This window comes from Furipterus horrens, unplaced genomic scaffold, assembly GCF_987537825.1.
Source record: "Furipterus horrens unplaced genomic scaffold, mFurHor1.1.pri manual_scaffold_4, whole genome shotgun sequence".
NCBI classification, from domain to species: Eukaryota; Metazoa; Chordata; class Mammalia; order Chiroptera; family Furipteridae; genus Furipterus; species Furipterus horrens.
Window position 1 is genome coordinate 48870336 of NW_028327174.1, and position 23515 is coordinate 48893850.

A 23515-nucleotide genomic window follows, 5' to 3' on the forward strand; every position below is an offset into this window, starting at 1 on the left:
GGTCTCCCTCAGGAGTGATGCTTACCTGTGCTGGGGGGACTGGGGCAGTGGGCACCCGGGGTCACCTGGGTCCCATCTGTAGAGAGAAGAGAGATGGAGTGAAGGGACTGCAGGGAGGTAAAGGGAGAGGACAGAGGGCCAAGCCAGGCAAACACCCTGCCACTCCAGGAGGCCCCCATCCAGCTGGAGCCCTCCAAAGCCCGCACCTCCACCAGCAGCCAACCAAAAAGAGAAGACCCCACCCCATTCTTTTCCTCAAATTCCCATGCCGGATGAGAGCAATCCTCAGCTCCCTCTTCTTCACCCAACCTAAGCGACTCAGAGAGCCCACCCTGCAGGAAGGAGCTCAGTCCAAAGCAGGAACCCAAGAAGGCCCCAGTTCACCCAACAATGCCCTCAGCCCTCCCAATGTGCTCAGATACAACCTTCCCAGGGCCCAGGGCCCCATAGCCCAAAGAGAAAGAAGGCCAGGAGGTGAGGTGGGGCCGGAGGTGGGGCAACATGGCTGGTGAGACCTGTGGAGCCTGTGCTAAAGATGTCAGGAGGGACATGGGGAGAAGGCTTGGAGAAGGGGAGCTGAGCCCAGAGGCTTCCACAGTCAGGAGGGGCCAGGTCATGGCCCGGAGGTCAAGGCAGATCTGGTGGGAGCTGTGAAGTGGTGGAATGCATAGCCCTAGGATCCCAGAGTAGGTACCCCTTTCTGCCTACTGCTCCATCCTGTGCCCTACAGCTTTTTGGAGAAGAGAACTGCTCAGACTTTTTCTCTAATAACCTGAAAACAGAAGTGTTTCCTTCTGGAAATTGCCACCTGTCCCAGGGTCCTAAGTCCAGCCCAGACCCCCATCCCATTCCAAAACCATGAAACCCTATGGCAGGGCCAGGGCAGGTCAACATCAGAGGTCCTGAGGAGTCAAGAGACTGCAGAGGGTGGGGAAAGACACAGATGAGTCCTGACACCACCTGTCCCAGATGGACACTTTCCCTCCTGCTGTCCCAGCTCAGAGCCGAGGAGACAGGGCGCCAGGAGATTGGAAAGCTGTCTGAGAGGGCATCTGGTGAACACCCAGAAGCCCTCTTTGGGCAGAAGGAATATTTTCTGGAGGACAACTGGTGAGCTGTTCCTTTGGGTCTGTGCCTAAGGGGTAGCCACAGTTCCTCTTCTAGAGCCAAAAAGGAGAACTCCCTGCAGGCAGGCGCTGCAGGGGGAGGGGCAACTCTGGGCTCAGAGGGACTCCCGCCATGGCATTCAAACACCAGGGCTCCATGCTTTGAATAACAATGTTTGGTAGGGAAATGCCACTCCACCTATTCAAATTCTGCCCATCTTTTGAAGTCCAGTCCGAGCCCATGTCCCCATGAAGCTCACCCTGACCTCTCTTGGCTTCCCAGAGAGCCCATTCTGTGTCCACTACCTGGACACTCCATTGATTATCATTTTGGGGGTGTCACTTGTAAGCTGTGCCCATCTGCACCTAACACCTTGCTGGGCACACAGCAGGCTCTGTTAGAAACTGGTGAATCGAACATAATGACTATCTCCTGGCCCCCTGCCTAGGACATGGCATGAATTTGTCTCAAGGTCTGTGAGCCCCAAGGAATACTGGTGTTGAAGGCAGCCTCTCTCCCACAGGACATGGTAACCACCATCCCAGGCTCTCCTAGGACCTCCTCCTCCTTCTGCAGGACCTGGTCCCCTAAGAGGGGCTTCTGAACCAGGCTCCAGGGTACAATCTCAGAGGCCACGTCAGGCCTGGAATCCCTGCCTCCAGGGAACTCTCTCCTACCTCCCTCGGTCCCTGCCTGAGGGCTGGTCAGCAGCATTCACGCTTGGGAACACAGCCGGGTTCTCTGCGCCTCACTCCCCTGGTAACCACAAGTTCCTGACACTGTGCACTCTCTGGATAGAAGAAAAACTAATGGCCCTGCACTCTGTGATGTTTGCTACCTGGCTTCAAAGAGATGTCTTGTGATGTTGATTGATGGTCTAAACTCCGTTCAGAAGAGTGGCAGGCATGCACACAAGCCCACGCGTGCACTTTCACGTGTGTATGTATTGCCAACGGGGGATGCTTCCAAAAGCAATCGCTGGAAAAAGTTCTGCTTCTTCCCCAACTCCCTGGCTCTGTGTGGACCACCTTTGAGTTCGGAAGAGCCCAGAGCAACAGAGATAAGACCTGGGGAACAGCTCTCCTGTGTCCCAGAGGGAGGAAAGTTATCGAAAGGTACCCAGTCAGTGGCTGAACACCCTGCATCCTTATCCCAGGCTTGGGGATAAAGTTGGGACCCCTCTTCTCCTTGGCCCCTCTCAGAGCACTGTTACCACTAACCTGGAGCCAAACTGAAATAAGATCAGGAATGAATGGACCCTTCTCCACACATAGTCCAGAGACCTCTCCTTTTGGAATCCTGGCAATCCCCCACTTCTGCCATCTTGGGAAGCAACCACAGTCAGGCTGCAGAGGCAGTGTCCTTGGCACTGAGGCACTGGTCCTACCATGTCAGCTCCCCAAACCAGAACACCTGCTCTCATGCAGAACCAAGCAGCCCCAGAGATCCTGCTTCATGTGTTCACCCGAAGCCCTCGGCAATCTCCAGAGCAGAGGCAAAGGCCGCTGATCTACCCACGGGCACCTGCTTGAGCTGGTCTCCCTCTTACCTTGCTGTCTTGGGCTTCCCTGCCCAGCAGAAACCTGAGCCCTGCCTGACCACCTGCTCTCCCAGGTGCGGCAGGCCCTTTGCCAGGGAGAAGGCTTTGCCACCCAGAAGCCCCCTCCCAACACCTCCAAAGCCTTTTTGAGGCTGTTCCACCTGCCTGGTCTCCTGATTAGCTAACAGGAGGAGCAGGAGGCCCCAGCAGCCAGAGGAAAACAGGCAGCAGCAGGAGGCCAAGTGCTGGGTTCAGGGCTGACCCCCTCCACACCCTACGTTGCGGCTCAGGTTCTGTTTCCCTGACGCAGGCAGCACAAAGCTTGACTCCGTATTGGGCTGGCAGAAGAGAGGAAAGCTGGGGGTGAAATGGCTTCAGGAAGAACCAAAAATAAATAAACACAAGAAAGAACATCATGGTTGCCAGGCCTCTCAGACACAAAGGGAGGCTGAGCACAGAGAAACTTCTTGAAGGCACTCGGGTCACAGAATCTGAGAACTTCAGGAACTGATGGCGCTTTCAGATTGTTCAGGCCAACACTCGCACTGCACAGAGGAGGGAAGAGAGGAGGAGAGGGGCTAGGTCACCGTCACAAGCAGGCCGGACCAGAACAGACCTGTGCAGGGGAAACCCAAAGAGTTCATCCCAGATGCCTCCATGTGAGGTCACTCATTCAGGGGCTGAAGAGATGAAAATAGGAATGAAACCTGGTTCTCACTTAAGGGGTTTAAAATAAAGCTCACAATGTTTTTTAATTATAAAGTATGCCGCTTACAGATACAAAAAGATTCAGAGCCTCAAAATATATGAAACAAAGTTTCTTACTCATCCAACTCCCTTGAACTTTCCTAGAATCAACCCCTTTTTAACAGTTTCTTGTGTCCCTCTTCCAGAAATTGTCTTACTCATTTTCTTGGCACTGAGCTACTTATTGCTCAGATTTATTCAGAACCCAGGGGGCTGCAAGCTGGCTGGAAACTCCTGCCACATGAAGTGATGGAAGTGAGTGTCCAGAGAATAGAGGACATTAGCTTTGAGGTCAGATGGGCCTGGGTTCAAACTCTGACTCTCTCAGTGACCGGCAGGAACAGCCAGGGACACAGTGTAACCTGGTCAAGCTTCAGCTGCTCACATCATCAGAGGATAAGAATATCTGCTTGAAAGCAGTCATTTGAGATTAGCAATGCTGTATGTGAAGCACCTAGCATGTGCTGCCTTAATGGTTGTGATTAATACTGCTTGCCCTTGAACTTGTCTGCAGCCTCCACTCTGGCATAAGCATTACACCCTGCCTCCTCTACCACAATCCATTTTCTCCCAGATGTGGTCCCTGGCTCCATTTCTTATCGCCAGCCTCTCCCAACTAGGCTCATTCCTCTCTCTTCCATCTGAACTTCTGTAAACTAATACTTCAGTATGGCCAGAAGTTGTTCTAAGTGCTTTAAGTGTGCTAATTTATCTAACCCTCATGACAAACCAATGAAATGGTTACTGTTTTTAATCCCCATTAAATAGATCCATAGACTGAGGCCCAGCAGTATTAAACAAATAACTTGTCTGAAGTCACATAACCTGGAATTGGCTTAGCTAGGACCTGAGCCAGGCAATTAAGCTTCAGAATCCATGTTCTCAACCAATACACTCCACTGCTCCTCCCCAGCACTTTCACGCCACAGGCCATCATGCAGAGAGCCAAGGCAGGACCTAGCTGGGCACAGGGAAAGATGGTAAAGTCACACAGCCCCCCAGAGACCAGTACCAGCAGCAAGCCCCACCCCTGCCACAGGTCAGAGGGTAGGGGCTGCCTTTCATCTTTGGGGCCCCCTGAAGACAATCCTGAAGAATCACCTCTGGATAGCAACTAACTGCTGGCTTCCCAGATTCCGCGTAGTGATTTCAGATTTCATGTGGGAACATGGGGCTGGCGACAGGTTAGGGGGTCTTGGAGGAGCTTTGGCTTCATTTTCCCTGCTCTCAGGTGCTCTGCCGTATCCCTTCTCTAGATGCTCCCAAGTCCCTCTGAGGTCCTGTCATTAGCATCCCAAAGCAAGGTCCACAGTGCAGGCAGGGGACAGAGGCTGGACTCCCAGGTGAGTAGCCTGGGACTTGGGCCTGCCAGGGCAGCATCTCCTGTCAGTCCAGGGCAAGGGGACTTCAGCTATGCAGGCTCGGCAGCTGTGTGCCAGCGGGAGGCTCGATGTGCGAGCCTCGGAGCTGGCCCACTGGCCCTCCGGCTTCACAGCAAGCAGGCCCCTTTCCCGCGCTGGGGCCGGGTGGCAGCTATTTTTAGCTCTTGACACCTGGGTATTTTGCAGCCGCAGGATGTCCGGTTTGGAGTCTCTTTCTGGGAATCCCACATGCGGCTGTTGTAAACAGCCCCACGCAGTGGTGGCCAAGCTGGGAGCCTCGCCCCCCTTTCTGGTGTTTGAGATGAATCAAACAGGAAGCAGACGTAACCATGGCAGCAGCAGCTTAAGCTCTCCGGGGGTGGGAAAAGCGTCCTCCCTGGCTCCTTGCCCCTGCCCCAAGTTCTCTCTATTCAACTCCATGCCACTCCTCATGGATGGAGACCCCTGGACCCTAAGGCAGGGAGAGCTGGGCCATTCTGACTGTGGGCAGCTGTCAGGTCTTGGGACTAGCGCTCCCTGGAGAGCCCCACGGTCCTCTGGCAGAGAAAAACAGGGTTTTCTTCATGCCCTGCCAGCCTCCGGAGGCCTCTCGGACCCACCACTCGGTCCTCCCTGCCTGCTCTTTGTGAAGGTGTGAGGGGGAGAGCAGAGCTACTTGCTAAGGGGGGCCAGCAAACACTTCCTGTCACCCCCAGACTGTCCTCACAGCAGGGGAGCCTGCCTGCCACCCAGGGAATTCCTGAGCAGGCAGGTTCCCCAGTCCCAGCCCCAGCCCCCTGGTCCAGACTGCTCCAGCGTTTCTCAGGTCCTGAAAGCACTCAAAAAAGCAAAGTTCCCACTTACTCTCACTCCCTGGCACCAGTATCTCCAATCCCTGGGATAGGAAGTTCAGCAGGATGTCTAGCCACCATCTTTCCTATCTTAAGCAAAATATCCTCAACAGTCTAGATGGGGGCCCCATCTGTAGTATAGGGAGAAGAGTTGAGGTTCTGTCAGCTTCTGCCTTTGTCTCTCCCCCTCCCCCACCCCCTGGTGCCCCACTTAAACCGGCTGCTCCCTCTTAGCAGCCAGTCCCAGACAGTCTTTCTCAAGGGCCAGCACTTGCCCCAACAGGAAGCATGGTCACCGCCCCGGGGCTGCCTCTCAGAGCCTCTCCTTCTCCCCTCAGAAGTCTCACACTCCTGTACTTGCCCTCCTTGTTGTTCCCTTGGCTTCTGGGCCCTCCTTGGCCAGATCCTGGCTCCCTGTGTGTGTACCTGACTCCTGCTTGCCTGCCTGTCTGCCTCTCCCTGCTGCACGTGAGCCAGGAAATGGGTCTTCCTCAAATCCTCTCACCTGAGCCGCCCAGGAGGCCACTTAGCCACTCAGAGGCTGCCAGGGCAAAGTTTAAGTTACTTTAATATTAATATTAATAGTTATCATAGTATAATTACAAATTATTAGTAGTAATGATCAACAGCAATGTACTGAATGTTTACTGTGTGCTGGTAACTGTACGAGGCCTCTCTCTTATTGGGTCCTCACACCAACCCTATTAAGGTAGAAACTGTTATCATCCTCATTTTACAAAGGAGGAAACTGAGGCTCAGAGAGGTTAAGAAAATTGCAGAGGTCACACAGATGGCAAGTAGAGCTTCTGGGATCTCAGAACCTAAACTCATAATCACCACACTGGTGTGTATAACTAGTTCCACCCACCTCTGTGGAGGGCCACAGGGCCCATCTGGGCCCCAGCTGGGCCGGGTCTCTGAAGGCCTGGGGGTGATTCCCAGTGCCAGCATGTTCCCACAGTGTGCTGGTCCCCTATCCAGAAAACAGCCACAACAACAGAAAATAAAAGCAGAGAATCATCTCTGCCTGTGTCCCTCACATGTTGTTATGTCTCCAGGAGGCACTCCCCAACCCCATCTTCACTTCCTTTTTCATCTTCTATTTTCCCTGCTTTTTCAGTGTACATGTTACCATTTTATTGCTTCCTGTACACTGCCTCCAGCAGAGTATAACCAACAAGGCAAACCTCCCAGGGCTGCCGGGGAGGATGACAGGCTGTGTGAAAGCACCCTGGAAACTGTCAGGCCTACAGAAATGCAGGTTGCATAACTACAGCAAGTCACCCATCATAGGAAATAAATTCTCTTGGGAAGAGATGCTCTCCTGCTCTCCCTTTCTCAGGACACACACACACACATATGTTACATGTGTGGGCAGGTGGAAGGAATGGAGCACCCACTAGTGCTGAAGGGCTCACCCACCTTCATGGCAGGCTCCTGGGGACTAAGAACACAGCCAAAGGGCCATTGGCACCCTTGCACCTAGGTTAGGGAAAGGCAGAGGCCATTGCGGGAATCCTGGCTTGCTCCATGGCCTGGGAGTATCATGGTCTGTGAACAGCAACAAACTATTGATGAATGCTGGCACTAAGAGGGAAGTCACGTTAATATTAATGACGGTGAATACACCCGAGATGGTCATCCCGCCTAAGCCTTGGTATCCCCCTCATTTTGCCTGTTATTTTAGAAGGGCAGATTCTCCAGGTGATATGATTCCCTTTTGTGGCCAGGGCTGCCCTTAAGACTTGGTGAGCCGGGGTTTTCCAGATCATCAATCCAGCCAGGGTGCTTACACAGCCTTCCGGGCACCTTAAGAGCCAGATGCCTGGTCCTGGGTACTGACTTAGACAAACCAGCTGTGAAGGACGATTTCTGGCCAACTGGGAATTTGATGAGATAATGAAATGAAAATTTACCTTGGCGGAAGAGGGAAAGCCTTGCCTGAAGGAACAGCATACACCGTGCAATCTCATTTTGGTAAAAAGTACCGTGTATAAAGAAAGGCATGTCATGAAACTGAAGGTGTGCACTGAGACTGAAGGGCAGTAATCTCTGACAGTGGTGTTTTTTGGTTTTTAATTTTTGCTTGTCTGCCTCAATAATAATACAAACAGAATATGTATGTATGAGCACACATACACATAAATACCAAGTGGCACATCCAAGGGGCTGCAAAGTCAAGATGTGACCTCTGCTTCCCAGAGACCTAGGCCACAGAGTTCTCATCATCAACTCTACGTACTAAATTCTTGGACCACGTGTCTTTTGAGGTTCTGCGTGATCCACAACCCAGCATCCTCTGCCTTTTCTGAATCACAGAGAGGACCTAGCACAGGGCTGGGCACAAAGTCAGGGCTTAACACAGGCCTGCATGCCTGCAGGCTGAATAACGATCATTTCCTGAGAGAAATGCCTTCTGCCTCTTCCAGGGCCGCTGCGCTGGGAATACTTGCTGCTGACCTTCCCACCCTCCTCTGCCTCATGCTCCTCTTACAGCTGCCAGGGAGGGGCTAACATAAAGGTCACTCGAGCAGATGCTGGCAGGTACTCCACATCGGGGCCACTGGGGGCAGTCCCGTCCCAGACCTTCCCCAGCGCCAGCTGGATGTGAGACCCTGAGGTCCCCCGGAGCCCTGCCTCACTGGGGGCAGTAGAGTGAAAGAGAGAAGGAGTCCACCCTGTGACTTCTGGCTCCAGACGCCTGCTGCTCCGAGCCCTTATGGGTGGAGGAATCTGGAACAGTGAATTTGGCCGGGTTTTTTCTGTGAACTGGGGCTGGGCCCAGTTTCTGCTCTTCATGTCTTCAGCATTCCCTATCCCTGACCTTCAAAAATATGAAAAATAACATTAATAATAATGACGAATATTCTGTGTACACTGACTTCATATGAGGCACTGTGCTCATGTTACTTACTTGAATCTTTATAGCAACTCCATGAGGCTGAAACTATGATTATTTTCCCATTACAGATGAAGAAACTGAGGCACAGAGCGCCCCTCTACAGGAGAAAGAAGGACTCTGCAAAGGTTATCCATGCCTCCCTGTGTCCTTACAAGAAGGCCCTCCTGCCAAGCTTTGCAATGGGCACAGCAGACCTAAGGTGATAATTAACATCTGTCGGGTACTTTAGAATCCACCAGGTGTTTACACATGCATGTGAGAAAATCTCTACTTGAAAGACTAGGAAACCAAGACTTTCCACTCTTGGCAACCTTGCACAAGTTCCCGCAGCCATTCTGCTGGGACTCAAACCCAGGGTTTCAGCCTCAGAATGGCACATTTCTCCCCCTGTATCTGACATATCCCCTAGCTCAATTCTCCAGATAGCCCTGAAGGCATGGAAGGGAGAAGCACGTCCTCCAGACCCCGCAGACAAAGCCTGCGCCGCGCCCCTCGCACCAGAGCGGAGGTGCCAGCACCTCCTCAGAAGCTCCACCGTGACTCACTCCTGGGACCCAGGGGAAACACAGCCCTGCGCTGTGGGCAAACACTGCCTGCCACCCGCCCCGCCTCCAACTCCCCGCCTCCACATTTGCTAACTGAAACCCGGCTGCTGCTATTTTTAACCCTCCAGCTCCCCCTTGCCTGGGGCTCCCCGCCTTCACCCCACCCCCACCCCCTGCCCCAACTGGGTGCCACTAGCCTGTCATTCTGAGAGCCGTTCCACAACCTGAACGCCCCAGAGGGCGCAGCGGATGCCCGTGCAGGTTTGTGGGGCAAGCAAAACAAGCCAGTTTCAGTCCAGTCCCGAATTCCCCCACCCCGGGCCCTTTCCGACCCCGCAGCTCCCACCCAGCCTGCCCTCCTTCTCCCTGCCATCCTGGGTGCAGGGGGAGGGAGGAATGGGACTTTGAGGTTTGGGGGTGATTGCAGAGCCAGAGCCCTGAAAGGGAATCGGGTTCCCCTCATTCTCTCCAGGCCAGAGGCACGTCCTGAAGGCCCAACGTCTCTAACCACCAGGGTTCCAATCCCTGCAGGCAACAGGAGGAAAAAGGAAGTGGCCTGGAGGCAGGGCGGGGGTTGAGTTTAGAAGTCCCCTCCCCACGCTGCTGTGGGGTTTGTCGAGGGGCTAGGGTTGAGCAGGGCACTGGAGTCCAGGGGTGTTGTGCCCTGAGCAGCCTAAAGGAGGCCCAGGTGGAATGCCAGCAGAGGAAGGGACAGACAGGCCTCTTCTCTTCCATGCGGGCTCCTCCAATACTCAGCTCTCTAAGGGAAGGGCTGCACCTTGTGCCGCCTGCAGCTTCTGGGTGCTACCAGAAGAGGTTGGAGGTGAGGGGGTCTGAAGGCTGCTTGCTGGTGTGAAAATGAACTTCCTGAGAGGGGGAAAGAGGAGGACAGCAGGGGGAACAGAGGGGAGCACTGCCTTCTAGCTGATGCCTGTCCCCATAGGCTGAGTCTCACTCAGTTTGGGGAGCCTATTCCAAAGGCCCAAGAGAGGTTCTGCAAAGCCCTGCCAAAGGTCTTCTCCACACCCTCTCCTGCCCTGATGTGTTTGGCTAGCCTCGGCCCCTTCTTTCAGGTTCTGTCCTCACTTCCAGCACCTAGGTTCTCTCTCAGCCTTGACCCCCACCCCCCTTCCTCTCTCCTCAGTGGTTCTAGAGCCAGGTAAATAAATTCCAGTGGCCACAGAGGCAGCCAGGCTAGACCCAGCGGGGTGGGACTTGGCACAGAAGTTCCCGGGTGGGGAGATGGGGAGGAAGGGAATGAGGTGGGAGGAAGGTGAGGCAGGAGGGTCAGGAATGGGGTGGCACTGGAGAGCTCCTGGAGAGAGGCTGCCACCTTCCAATACCCAAGACGTCCACAAGGCCCTGGACTCGGCGCCATGAAGGACAGGCTGCTCCCCCAAGCCACGAAGTGAGCAGCCTGGAGGGTGGCCCTGTCCCAGCCCTCCCTCTTCTTCCTCCCCTAGGTCAACCTCTGGGGGCGGGCTGCTTGAGGAGTGGAGACCCTGCTGCATCCCATGCCAAGCAAGAGGCTGGCAATTCAGGTGCCCCACCTGGATCCAGGCAGTTTCCAAGCATCCTCAGAACACTGAGGTCTCACTTCTAGTCCAGGGAGGTGAGTGAAGGCGTCAATGTCACCTTCTCAGGCAGGCCTCCTCTGGCCATCCTTTCTAAGGAAGTCTCATGTTGTTATTCTCTATTGCTGCGCCCAGTTCATTTCCTTCTTAGGGCTTATTACAACGTATAACTAGGTATATGTACTCATTTCTTTACTTGCTTACTTGTTACTGTCTGTCTCCTCCACTAGAGTGGAAGTTCCCCGAGGTCAGATGCTCTGCTTATATGTTCACTGCATGCCTGTGCCCGGTGCCTGGCACACGGCACGGCTCAGCAAGCAGCCAGTGACTGGATGAACACCTGAATGAGTGGCTCAGTAAATGGGGCCTCCTTGTTGCCAACACAACCTTTAGTGTTGGCGTTCAATGGTTCCAGGACTTCCCCAGGGAGGAGGAAGCAGGATCTAACAACAAGAAGAGCAAGCAAGGTCAGGAAGCCTGGGACCCCAAGGGGAAAGTCAAGGCCAGTTAGTGTGCACCAGCCTTACCTGGTCCCCTCCATCATGCCAATGGTGAACGTGTGCATACCTGCATACACAGGGAACGCATGGCTAAACTCTGGACCAGTCTTCAAAGGCTTGAGTTTTGTCTTGGTCCTCCCTCTCAATAGCTCTGTGCCCTTAGACAACCCACATACCCAATAAAAGTCTCAGTTTCTTCAAAAAACAAATGAAGAGATTGGCCTAGATCGGTGGTCCTTGGGTCCTCAAACACAGCTTGGCACCAGATTCGCAGGCTCTGCCCCTGCAGATTCTGAATCTGGATGGGGCCTGAAGGACTTTATTTTTATTTAAGACACTCCCGGGTGACTCTGAAACAAATGGTCCAGAAACTGACATTTGAGGACCATGAATGAAGTGGTGCTTTCCAGCCAACACCTGGACTTCTATTAAATAGCCACTTCTGTGCAGGTACACATCCCCCCAAAACATAAACGTATACCCCACACAGGGCCATAAATTGCAAAGGTATACACTGTACAGATAACACACATCTGTACTGCATGTGTACATACTCCCAAAAGACCCAACGCAAAGCCACCACATGGATCACAAATTGCCACAGCACCACATCTACACACACGGCCTGGGGCACACACACAGGCCCTGCACACCCAGCGTGTGCGCTCACACCCGTCACATGCTGACCCATACTAAACAGACGCTATCCTGAATTTATTTTGCCTCTGGGAACGGGTCCAGGACTAGAGGAGCTATGCTTTGCTGGTGAAAACATCCCTCCCTACCCCCTGCCCCAGGCAGCATGCTGTCCACCTCCACTTGGTAGGGGATGCTGCTGAAGGAGCGCGGTGGAGAGAGGCAATGAGGGGAGGCACAAAGCCTTCCCCAAAGTCCAGCAGCCTTTCTCTTCCCCTTCCCCCGACCCCAAGGAGACGCAAAGGGGCCCCCACCCAACCACCGCTCAGTATTTGCTCTGCCCACTGGCCTAGATTTCCAGGGCTGGTCCCAGCAGCCAAAAGGGTTAGGGAGGTGACCAAATGTAGGAACTCCTCCTAATACGCAGGTCTCTAAGGAAAGGGCTGTCTGGGGGCACCTTCCTGCAGCCCAAAGGCCTGGGTCCCCCAGGGAGGGTTACCACAGAAACAGGGGGAAATATCACAGGGAAACACAATACCCGGCAGGGTCACCTGGTGACCAGACTTCCTGCTGCGTTGCCCACCACCCCACCCCCCCATCTCAGCGGCCGCATAGCCTCCTTCTCCAGCCTGCGCTTGGGCCTCCTCACCCATGCTTTCTGTCCTGCCTCCCCTGGGTGAAAGGAGGCAGCCTTATGCAGCACCCCCCTCTGTGGTTCTAAACAACATCCTCAGGGATGGCCCAGAGCTAAGCCCCCAACTCCTAATCCTACCAAGGCCCCCACCACAGGAAATCAAAGCTTCCTGCCCCAGAGGAAGTGCCCCATCTAGTGAACAAATCCAACACACATAAATGCACAGTCCTGGAGCCTCTGGGAGGACAGATGCCCTCCCCCCAGCTCCCAGGCCCACTTTAGGCCCCAGTCTCAAGTCTGGCTGTGGACAGGCTAGGGCTGAGTTGTGAGGGGCAGGTGTGGGCAGAACCTGAGCCAGACCAGGGGAGGAGAAGGCCAGGAGAATGGGCATTGGCGGAGTTAGGTCTGGTTCCAGCTCCACTGGGCCTGCCATTCCCTACTGTGTGACCCTGGGCCTTGCATTAGCTCATCTTCTCTCAGGTCCCTGCCAACATTTAAATTACCAACTCGTAATGAAAGGCCAGGAGAAAGAAAACAAAGAGGAGGTGGGGGTTACACAGGCTTCTGCCTTCAGGGTCTGTGGGCAAGCATGCCTAAGAGAGGGCCCCCACTCTCCACCCCATCCTACATGAGTTTCTCACTCCCATCATAAGGATTAAGGAGGGGATGGAGGAAAGGAAAGTTCCAACTCTCATTCCCAGAAGCCACCAAGGATGAAAGCTGGGGCCCATTATCCCTGAAGGTAGGGGGAAGTGCATAATAGTCCCCACACTGGACACCAATCCCTCTCTTTATAGTCAACCTCTTCTCTATGCCCTGGGTAGTGCACCTCAAGTTTTCTCCCCATTTTATTTGATGGGGAAACTGAACTTCATTCAGTGTCAAAGCAGACTGACCAGTTTAGATTCTTGGGAGTTGCAAGACCTGAATGCAACTTCCCAGCCTCAGGATCCCAGCTGAAAACCTGGTGGCCAGAGAGATACCCCTATCCATGGTCTCAAGCTAAGAAACACTTCCCCAGGCTATTCCAGATGTAACACCAGAGTCAGCTCTGAGGTTGACCCTGCTGGGAGCAAGGCCAGAACCTGGTTCCAAGTCTCAGTTCACTGCGTACAAGACCAGCCTGCTTTGTGCCTTAGTTTCCCTCAGAAGTGACTGCAGAAAAGAGGAAAGTGACTTATTAATTGTGGTGGGTAAAGGGAACAGAGAGCAGAGAAGGAGAAGAAGATGCTAAGCAATGAGGAGCTGTGAGACAGCTTGCAGGAGCTGAAAAAGGTGGCTGGGAACTCTAAGCAGGTTGGCTGGAGTGAGGAGAAAAGTGTGTGTGGCAGTTTAAGCCACTTCACAGACAGGGTGCTGCTGGGGAGAAATGGGCTGCCAAGGTGCCCTGTTAGGAAGTAGGAAACTGAGTCACGGTCTTCCTTCTCTCGGGCCAATGCCTGAGCAGGGATCTTGAGAAAGACAAGGGGTCCAGGTGCAAGTCCCAGTCACAGGCTGAACAGTCCAGATGTTGATTCCTCAGGGCCACTAAGATCCAGCGCCCCACTCTCACTCTAGAAATTGGCAGGCCAAGCTGGGCCTCAAGCAGATGTTGAATTGGTGTGTGCAGAGGGATGGGCAGCAACAACACAGCCAGTGTCCCGATGCAGGGGGGCGGGGTGGGGGTGGGGGGCTCTGGGTATGCAGGACAGCCAGCAGGGACAAGGGAATGGCCTGGACTTGGTGGGAGGAGCAGCAGTGGCTGGCGAGGTCAGATCCGAATGGGCAGCCAGAGGGAAGGAAATGGGGGTGGGGGGGCTGGGTGGCCTGCAGGCCCCAGAGGGCTCTCTCCCAGCCCACAGGTCTAGAAACGCTGTCAGAGCTCAACCCAGCTGCCAGATTTGCAGCCTGCTCTCATACTCCCCAGCACCATCAAACTCCAGGCCTGGGGTGGGGGCGCAATCCTGTCCCCCAACACTCAGGGCACAGCCTGCGGTCCCCACCTCTGCCGGTTCCTCTGCAACTCACTTGGGCACAGGTGCCTCTTCACCCTAATGGGTGAGCCAGGGTGGGAGGCGGTGCTCAGAGAAACCTCCTTGTCCAGGACCCTCTATCCAAGTAGCACTTTCCCTCAGCCCAGGGGTCGGAGTAACGACGTGCGGGAATCCGCGAGATGCGGGCGCTAATATTCAGCGCCAGGAACCCAGCCCCAAGTCAGTGGATCCTTCCCTTTGCCCTCGCGCTTCCAAACCTTCCGCTCCGGAGCACCGCCCCCTCCCGGGGCCGCGGCGGCCGTCCCTCCCTCCCTGGTCCCCCGGTCGGTCCTCCCCAGGAATGGGGATGATGGGACCCCGGGCTCGAGCATCGGCGGCCCGGGGCCTCCAACTCCCTCCCTCGGGCCTGTCGCTGCCCCGGGGCGGGCGGATGTGGGCGCCCAGCGGGAGGCCCGAGCCCTCCGGCCCCGGAACCAGCCCCGGCCAGGAGCCTGCCCGAGTCCCGCGGAGCCGGGTGGGGCGGGCGCGGTCAGGGGGCGCACGCCGGACTCGGCCGCGGGGCGCCCGGAGCCCAAGCCAGAGCCCAAGCCGGAGCCCGACCCCGAGCCGGGGCGGTTGGTGCTGGGGAGCCGCGCAGGGCGGGGCGCGCGGGGCGGGGGGCGGCAGCCCGGTACTCACCAGCGCCGGGACTGTGCATCCAGGGGCCGGGGCCCTCAGAGCGGGGGGCTCATGGCGAGGCGGGGGGCTGGGGCGCCGGCCTCACATCCCCCCAGTCGCCGGAGGCTGCAGAGCGACTGTGAGACGGCGAGAGGAAGGGAGGGGGCCGGGAGGGGGAGGGCCCTGGCAGCCCGGCCGGCCGGGTAGGATGACAATGGAAGGAAATGCTTTATCTGAGGCTGAGAGCGGGCCAAGGGGGAGGGGAGGGAGGGGGCCGGCGCTCGCGGCCCTGGGACACACCACCCCGGCAGACGCTGCACCGCGCGGCGGCGGACACACCGCGCGGCCCGGGAGGCAGCGCCGGACCCGGAACGCGGGATGCGGCCCCGATCCGCGCGAGGTCGCCGCGCTGCTTGCTGCCCAGCCGGAGCCGCAGCGCACCGACCCGTGCACAATTCCCGGAAACCCGGCTACCTGAGCGCCTGCAGCCATGCATACACAACATGGACATACATCCATGTTTACATATGGCTAGAGTCATTTATGCAGACACACTTCAGGGAAGAAACCCCCCCCCCGCGCGCGCACAAGTACAGACAAGTACAGCCCACGAACAAACAGTCGCACTTAGGGACAGTTGGACACGCGTGGAGTCCCAAGTCTCATGCAAGGAATCTCAGACAGAACCGCCCCCCTCCCCGCACGACTTGCCTGGGGAAAGTTCCAGGATCTGATTTGAATCACTGCCCAGCCCTCCCCCTTTGCCACCCCCCACCCCCACTCCCACCCCCCACCCAATGCCTGCTGAGGGGAAAAGAAGGGTCCAGCCTGTTCCTATTAAAAGAAAAAGGGGATGGGGGCGGTGCGGATTTTAAAAGTTTCCTTTTTTTAAAGAAATTTCTCAAGGGATTTCCTTCCCTCCTCTCCTCTTCCTCTCTTCCTCCTATTCCTCTCCCCCCACAACTCTCTCCCCTTTCCCCCCTCCCGGTCCCTATGAGTCAAACTTCAGCAATGTGCCCAGTGTCTCCCAGTGCATTACAGCGGATCACAGAAATGTTCCAGTCTGTGAGTCGGAATGCAGCCGCCTCCAGCCCTCCCTCAGCTAATAAAGTCAGCTCCTGCCGGCTTTGCGCAGCAGCCCTGGCCCGCCTCCCCCCCACCCCCAAAACTTTTAGCAGAAGGAGGTCAGATACAGGGGTCAGAGGGTGAGGACCTCACCACCCTGCTTCCCGGCCTAGCCTCTCCATTCTGTCGCCTCTGGCCATCTGCTGGGTCAGACACACCAGGCTCCTGGGAAAGGGAGAAGTCCACAATGTGAAACACGAGGCGTCACCACTGGAAGGCAGAGTACAACCTCCATCTCACCCCATCCTCCCTTAATCCTAGGAACCCCAAGAGTCTCACGATTCTACAGAAGGAAAAATTGAGGCTGAGCCAGAGGCAGAACCATGACAGAGGGGAAACAAGAGTCCACAGTGGCCTAGAAGAGCTTGGCCACACTGAGGTCCAACTTCTGACCATAAACTCCTTGTTCCCACAAGCACAGGTCCAGCCTCACTGTTTGTTGCTACCTGGGAGTTTTAGCAACTGACTTTTACTCCAGTCGCTTTGCTGCCCCAGCACTCACTCAGCAGGCAGTGAGTGCACTTGTTAACTTATCCTCACAAAGCTCTTTGCTGGCCTTCAGGCCTGCTGCTATATGGCATCCTACTACACACACACCTCTCTTTCTGCTGTTCTGTCCAGTACTTGGTGCTCTGTAATGTTAGTTGCTATTATTACTATTATAATTTCAGCCAAAGTGGGCTGCTGGCTGCTCCTCATTGTGTTCTCATTCTTTCCAACTCCTTCACCTTGGCTTCGTTGTGTTTCCTCCAAAAATCATGTCCTCACAGTCCCTTTCTCCTCCCGTTGAAATCTTTCCAATCTTCAAGTCCATACCAACTTCTCCAGGAGCCTTTCCCTGATTCACACAGCCAGAGGGCTCTTTCCTTCCATTAAAGGACCCCAACCCAGAGGTGGATTAAGGTCGGTTGAGACTCCGGGTGCAGAAGAAAATATTGGGCATCTTAAAAAAAAGAGACAGCGAAAATAAAAATACGTGTTAACCATATTTTATGCAGGGGAGTAATGAAATCAAACTTGGTGTCATTAGAAAAAAGAGTAAAGTTGGTGTTTGGTGAGACCCTTCAGAAGTCAGGGCCCAGGGCGTGGGCCCAGTGCGCCCACTGTTAAATCCACCTCTGCCCCAACCCATGTTGTCACTCTTTTTCTCTACATTGACCTTTAGCACCGAATCTGTCTACATGTCTCAAACCTCCTTCTTCTCAAGAATGTTCAAGAGCGGGCATCCCTGAGCCCAGCTATTTACTGCTTGAGTCATGGCTGTATTTCTTGTTGTGCCTTACTAAGTGTGTTACACAGAATTCAAGCTCCCTATGGTCCTTCAAGGACCATACCCCAGTTGACCACCTTCAATACACCCTTTTTTTCCCATGATGTCCCATGCTGATGCTGCAAGACACGTGTTCTTCTGCCTCAGGTGTGTTCTTCCCAGCCCTTACTTCCAAACCAGACCATTCTCTTTCCAAATCCCTCTTCTGCGCCCATAGCCTCCAGAAAAATTGCTTGGTTACTCCAGAGTCTCAGCCTTTCCCCTGCTGTCTTTCCTCTAACCCCCCTAATGCCCTCTCCTAAACCCCCAGGACTCCTCTGGTTATTTCTGGACTGAATTCAGGCCCTTGTTTGCTCATTTCTTCCATATGTATCAGTCATGTATTTATTTGTGAACCTTCTTTTACTTTTTGACCTAATCACTGAGTCCTGAGAGATTTGAGCCAAATGGTCTCTCCCGCTGCCTGCGTCTGTCCCCATGGTACCAGCACACAGCTTTCTCCACACACCAGGACTCACTGCCCCCAAAGTATAGACAGAGAGAAAGAAAGCATGTGAGTCCTGCATCTGGGAAGCTAGACTGTGCCCCTCCCTCCCTTGCCAGCTTTACTTACCACTTCACACCTCCCTCCTCCCACAGAGGAATCTTAAGCCAGTTTCAAAGTCACATGTCCCTTGTTGGGATATGTTAGAGAGCCTCCAAGAACCCTAAGGACATGAGACTGAAAAGTACAACCTACCTCTCTCTCCTCTGCCCTGGTTACCATGGGAAGTTTTTTAAAATGTTCTTGGGCCCAGGCTTCTCACAGACTGCTCAGCTAAACCCCCAGCCTTCTCCATAGGACCTGCCTTGTCTCCCGCAAGTCTTCTTGGAATCTCTGGCCTGTAACAAAGCCTGAGGCCACCATCTTCTGCTTCTTTCTCCTCTCCTTCCCCTTCTTCCCACACTTGGCTGTCTTTTGTTTTGTTTTTGAGTTTTTTTTGTTTAACTATTTACCATGTAGCAGCCCTATACTATCCCCTTGATGCCCTTGGCAAACATTAGATCATTTATTCTTAACAACAATCCTTGTTATGCTCATGATTAAAGTATGGCCCATAAAGGTTAAGAAATCTGACCAAAGTTACACAACTAATGAGTTATGGGGCCATTCATTCATTCAATAAATATTATTGGGTGTCCACCTTGTGCCAGGATATGAAGTTCCAGAAGTCATCTGGTCTAAACCTGAGAGCTTAAGGCTACTTCTGTCCCAGCTTTCTTTCTTTTTAAAAAAAATATATATATTTTTTATTCTCACCAGTGGTCATGCTTATTGGTTTAGAGCGGTGGTTCTCAACCTTCCTAATGCTGCGACCCTTTAATACAGTTCCTCATGTTGTGGTGACCCCCAACCGTAAAATTATTTTCGTTGCTACTTCATAACTGTAATTTTGCTACTGTTATGAATCATAATGTAAATATCTGATATGCAGGATGTATTTTCATTGTTACAAGTTGAACATAATTAAAGCATAGTGATTAATCACAGAAACAATATGTAATTATATATGTGTTTTCCGATGGTCTTAGGTGACCCCTGTGAAAGGGTTGTCTGACCCCCAAAGGGGTCGTGACCCACAGGTTGAGAACCGCTGATTTAGAGAGAGGAGAAGGGAGGGAGAGAAGGAAACAAACATCAATGTGAGAGAGAAACAACCATCAATTGATCAATCAGTTGCCACTCGCAAGAGCCCGGAACTGGGGATCAAATGCACAACCTAGGCATGTGCCCTGACTGGGAATCAAACCCACAATCTTTGCGTATCTGGGACTACACTCCAACCAAGTGAGTCACATCAGCCAGGGCACAGCTTTCTTGATATGGTGACCAAAGCCACAATCCATCCCCCAGCCTGCACTTTCCACACACTCTCCACAAAGGCGATCAGAAAGTGCTCAGTCCCCAAAGTCCTGCGAGATCTCTGAGGACAGCTATCTCATCGGGTTGGGTTGGGTCTTGCATTGCAGTTTCTGAACCTGGTATCAAATGCCAATACACAGGGTTTTAGACTTGCAGATTAATAGGAAACATAGTTCCCCAACTCCAAATAAAGGGTTTCATGGGACCAGATATAATAAGTGGAAGGCAGGAAGGAAGGAAAGATAATTAGGATTTCTTGAGTGTCTCCTTTGTATCATATGCTGTTCAAGGCCATTTCGCTTATATTTCATTATTATCCCTATTGTTTCAGTGAGCAAACTAAAGCTCAGAAAGACAAATGATTTGCCCAAGGTCACAGGGCCAGTAAGTGACTTAATCCTGAATATGTCTGATTCAGAGCCTGTGCGATTTCTTCTAGTAGGTCAAAACAAAGGAGAAGCTGCTCCCAGGTCCCCTGCCCCAACGTAAACCTGATCATTTGAGGTCCCAACAGACCTGTATGTGACATCCTAGATGCCAGGATTTCCCTCTCACTGACGCCAGCCCTCTTATCTCACCTCTGCTTCCCACCTTTCCCTGCTGTATTGCACAGGCAGGATTAGGGAGCTATGTAAGTTTTCTGGCTAAGGTTGGGCGAGAGGGCTGTTTATTCGGCTTTGTGGTGCAACCAGGCAGATCCCCACCCAGGAGTTCAGAATCTGAGAGAAGTGATACATCCTCCTGGGCCAGAATTGGATGGATGAATCAAGAAAAGGCTGGAACATGGCTACAAGTCCACATGGCTCTGGCTGGGAGGCCAGATGACCGTGGGGACTGAGGCAGGTGGAGAGAACTAAGCAAGTCCCCTCCCCATACCCTTCCCTCCCTCCAGTGTCAACAAAGGTGATGTGGTTTCCCCTGTGGTTTGTTACCCTAGACACCTGCAGTTCTGAGTTTATGTGTATGTGTCTATGTGCCAACAATGCCGTGGGGGGACACGAGGAGAAAGCAGTGGGACAGGATGGGGAGGGGCAGGAAGCCAAAGACAGGCTCTCCTCAACTCTAGGACACGGAAGGAGCAATGAATGCACAAGATGGCAGAGACCACTCCCTTGACAACACCAGGTGCTCAGCCGGGAACATCAGGAAAGAGCTTGAAGAAAGGCATTGTGGGTATCAGGGCCCCTGGGTTGGGGCTAGGAGTCAGGGAACCTGAGTTCTAGGCCTGGTTTTGCCATTAACTTCCTGGGTCTTACCTTTCTAAGTCTCAGTTTCCTGCTCTGTAAAATAACAATAATTTGGCTACCTACCTCACTGGGCTGGTTTGAGTTCATATAAATAATATATGTAAAAGTTTAGACCACAGTGAGTTTTAGAATTATTGTCCTTATAGCATAAGAAATATTATAATTACTTACTCTAACCCTGAGTACCACACACACACACACACACACACACACACACATACACACAGGCACCGTAATGGAGATAAGGACATTAAAGGCAAAAACAAAAACACAGCCTCTGCCCTCACATAGATCACAATGTGTTGAGGAAACAAAACAAACACATAAAATACTTGAAAGCCTTTTGGGAAGTCAACTATTTTAAAAATATCACTATCTGTGCAATCTTGGCCAAGTCACAACATCTCTGGGCCTCAGTTTTCTTATCTGTCAAATGCGAGAGTTGGTTTAGATCATCTCTACTTATGTTTTTGAGTCTAAAACAGTTTTCTGATTTTGTTACTCCAAGTGTAAATGGGTACATAGTAAAGAGGAAAGACTTGAGCAGATCCTGGCTGGAATGAAGCAGGCATGTATTGAGCTGGGTTTTACAGGAGCCCAGAAATGTGAGTCAGTGTGGGGGCAGGGGGGTGACATTCCAGGTAGGGAGAAAGGCATGTGCAAGGGCGAGGCAAGGAAGCAGAGGGGTGGCAAACAGATTAGCAGGCTCAGGAATGAGGCTGGTGAGGATTGAGGGAGACTGGGGAGGCAGTCAGGACTGGAGGAAAAGGGCAGTCCCCAGGACTGAGGCAGCTGAGACAAGAAAGTGAAGGAGGAATATGGGTGGGAAGACACTCTCTCAGCCCCAGAGGTCGGTGCCAAAGCCCATCCAGCCAAACTCCACCCAGGAGAGAGAGAAAGAAACGTTCCTTTGCCAAGAGGCCTCACCCACAGAGCAGGCCCCATTCCTCCCTTCCCTTCTCTCCCAGTCCCACCCCCAACCTGGTGGTAAGTGAGGGCCCCCTGCAGCCAGAGCCTCATTAGTGATGGAAACAAATACATGGAGGCACTACCATGTCCCTCCATAACAATAATGTCAGATGATGATAATAATAATAATAATAATAATAATGATGATGATGATGATGATGATGATGAAATAAACTACCCCTCACTTGCCCTCTTATAAAACCTCACAGTACCAAAACCTCTTGATATGGCCATTCCATTTACTTGACTCTGCTCCTAAGAGCTGCAAGTGACTTATAAGATTATCTAGGCTATAGGGTCTCCCAAACCTGGTAATATACCAAAATCACTTAGAAGAACCTGTGAAAACAGATTCCTGGGCTGCCTCACAGACCCAATTAAACTCTTTGGGGTGGAGAGTACCCAGTCATCCGTAGCTCCCAGGTAATTCTAAAGTGTGGTTAGGTTTGTGATACCCTGACCCAATCCAAATCACCCCTTTTACAGATGAGGAAACTGAAGACCCAGGGGGGAAATAATTTGCCAGAGATGACATGGTTAGTCAGCGACGAGGAGCAGGCTGAGAGCTCAGGAGTCCCAGCTTCCCGGTCAGCGCCTCCGCCACAGCCAGCACTGCCTGGCCCTGCAGACGTCTCTGCCAGCAGAGATCAGGGTCAGGGAGGCAGCCACGGAGCCATACGCTAATCACCAGCAAGAAGGAATTCGTCTGAGTTGTAGAGTGTTTTTCTGCAGCCAGTTTAGGATTACTTACTTGCTCCCGTGCGTCCCTACCCACTGGAAGGCCTGGGGCTTCAGCTTTGCTACATGCCCCAACCAGGACCCTCTGGAGCCCCAGTGGCAATTTTGGCTGGAGGGCAAGGTCCCACCTTGTTATGAATTTTAATGGTTCCTCTTAAGAGGCACTTACCTGCAGCCACAGAATCTCCAGGAAGACCTGGCAGAAGTACTGGCCTGAGGACACTCACATCTCTTCCCCAGGAGTGCCTTTAGGGTGGGTTTGGGCTACACCCCTGCATGACAAGGGAGTGGAGGCAGGAAGGGGGAGCTAAACTGAGGTGAGGGTGGCTAAGAAGCTGGGGGGTGCGGTGTGATGGAGCATCCTTATTAGAACCTTGAAGTACCCCACCCACATATGACCACCACTACCCTCCTTTTCATTGAGCAGAACTTATTTATTGAGTGCTTACTCTGTGCTAGGTTCTTGGGCACAGAGGCAGAATAAGCCTACCATGGAGGAATTCATCGTTTCCTGGAGAGCAGGATACAGCCAAAACAAAAAAGGGGCCTGGAGTGAGAGAACTGTCAGGCTAGGGGTTCCAACAACCTGTGCTGCAAAGGAGATGCGGGGTTCACAGAGTCACAGAAGTTACACTTTAGAAGCAACCGGATTGATTACTGGGTTCTTGTAGGCCGCAGCACTGGTCCTTCTCTGACCTGCTCTCCTGTGCCTAGGACAGTGATTCTGTCTCACTGCAGCTTGGGCTGAGTGGTTAGGGCTAGGAGGGCCTGGGAGGCCAAGCGGCAAGGCCACTCTGCCCTTGGCAGGCCCTGGGGGTGGGCTCCCCACTTCTCCACACTTAGCTTTTAAGGAACCATTTAAAAACCTGTAGAGGAATAATAAAGGGAGGCAGTGGCTTATTGTGGTTAAAAGCAAGAATTTGAAATTTGTCCCTTAACCACTGCATGATCTTAAGCAGTAATCTGATCTCTTGGAGGCTTAGTTTCCTCATCTGCAAACCGGAGTACAAAACGCCTGCCATATTAGGGTTGTTGTGAGGACTCCTGAGATCAGGACATGAAGTGCTCAGCACAGAGCCTGACGCACACGGGGCTCTGTTTGGGGATGGAGCTCGAGACTGACATTAGTAACAGAAGACAGTGTCCTGTCTCTCCTGTCCCTCTGAGTTGCAGTTTTCCCCTACAAATTAATTTCCAATCATATTGACCTCATTTATGCAAAGAAATCCAAAGGGG

The 23515-nt window shown here is 53.1% G+C and overlaps 1 protein-coding gene across 1 annotated transcript in view; it reads right to left on the reverse strand.

Annotated features, from left to right (window-relative positions):
- The window catches only part of HDAC7 (histone deacetylase 7), a 34045-nt gene extending 18839 nt beyond the window's left edge, over window positions 1-15206 (reverse strand). The window contains exons 1-2 of the mRNA XM_090273062.1: window positions 15049-15206; window positions 26-76 (exon numbers count right to left, since the gene is read on the reverse strand). Of these exons, the coding sequence (XP_090129188.1) occupies window positions 26-76; window positions 15049-15067 (70 nt within the window). The 5' untranslated portion in view covers window positions 15068-15206. The remainder of the gene's footprint in view (window positions 1-25; window positions 77-15048) is intronic.
- Between the last annotated feature and the right edge of the window lie 8309 nt (window positions 15207-23515).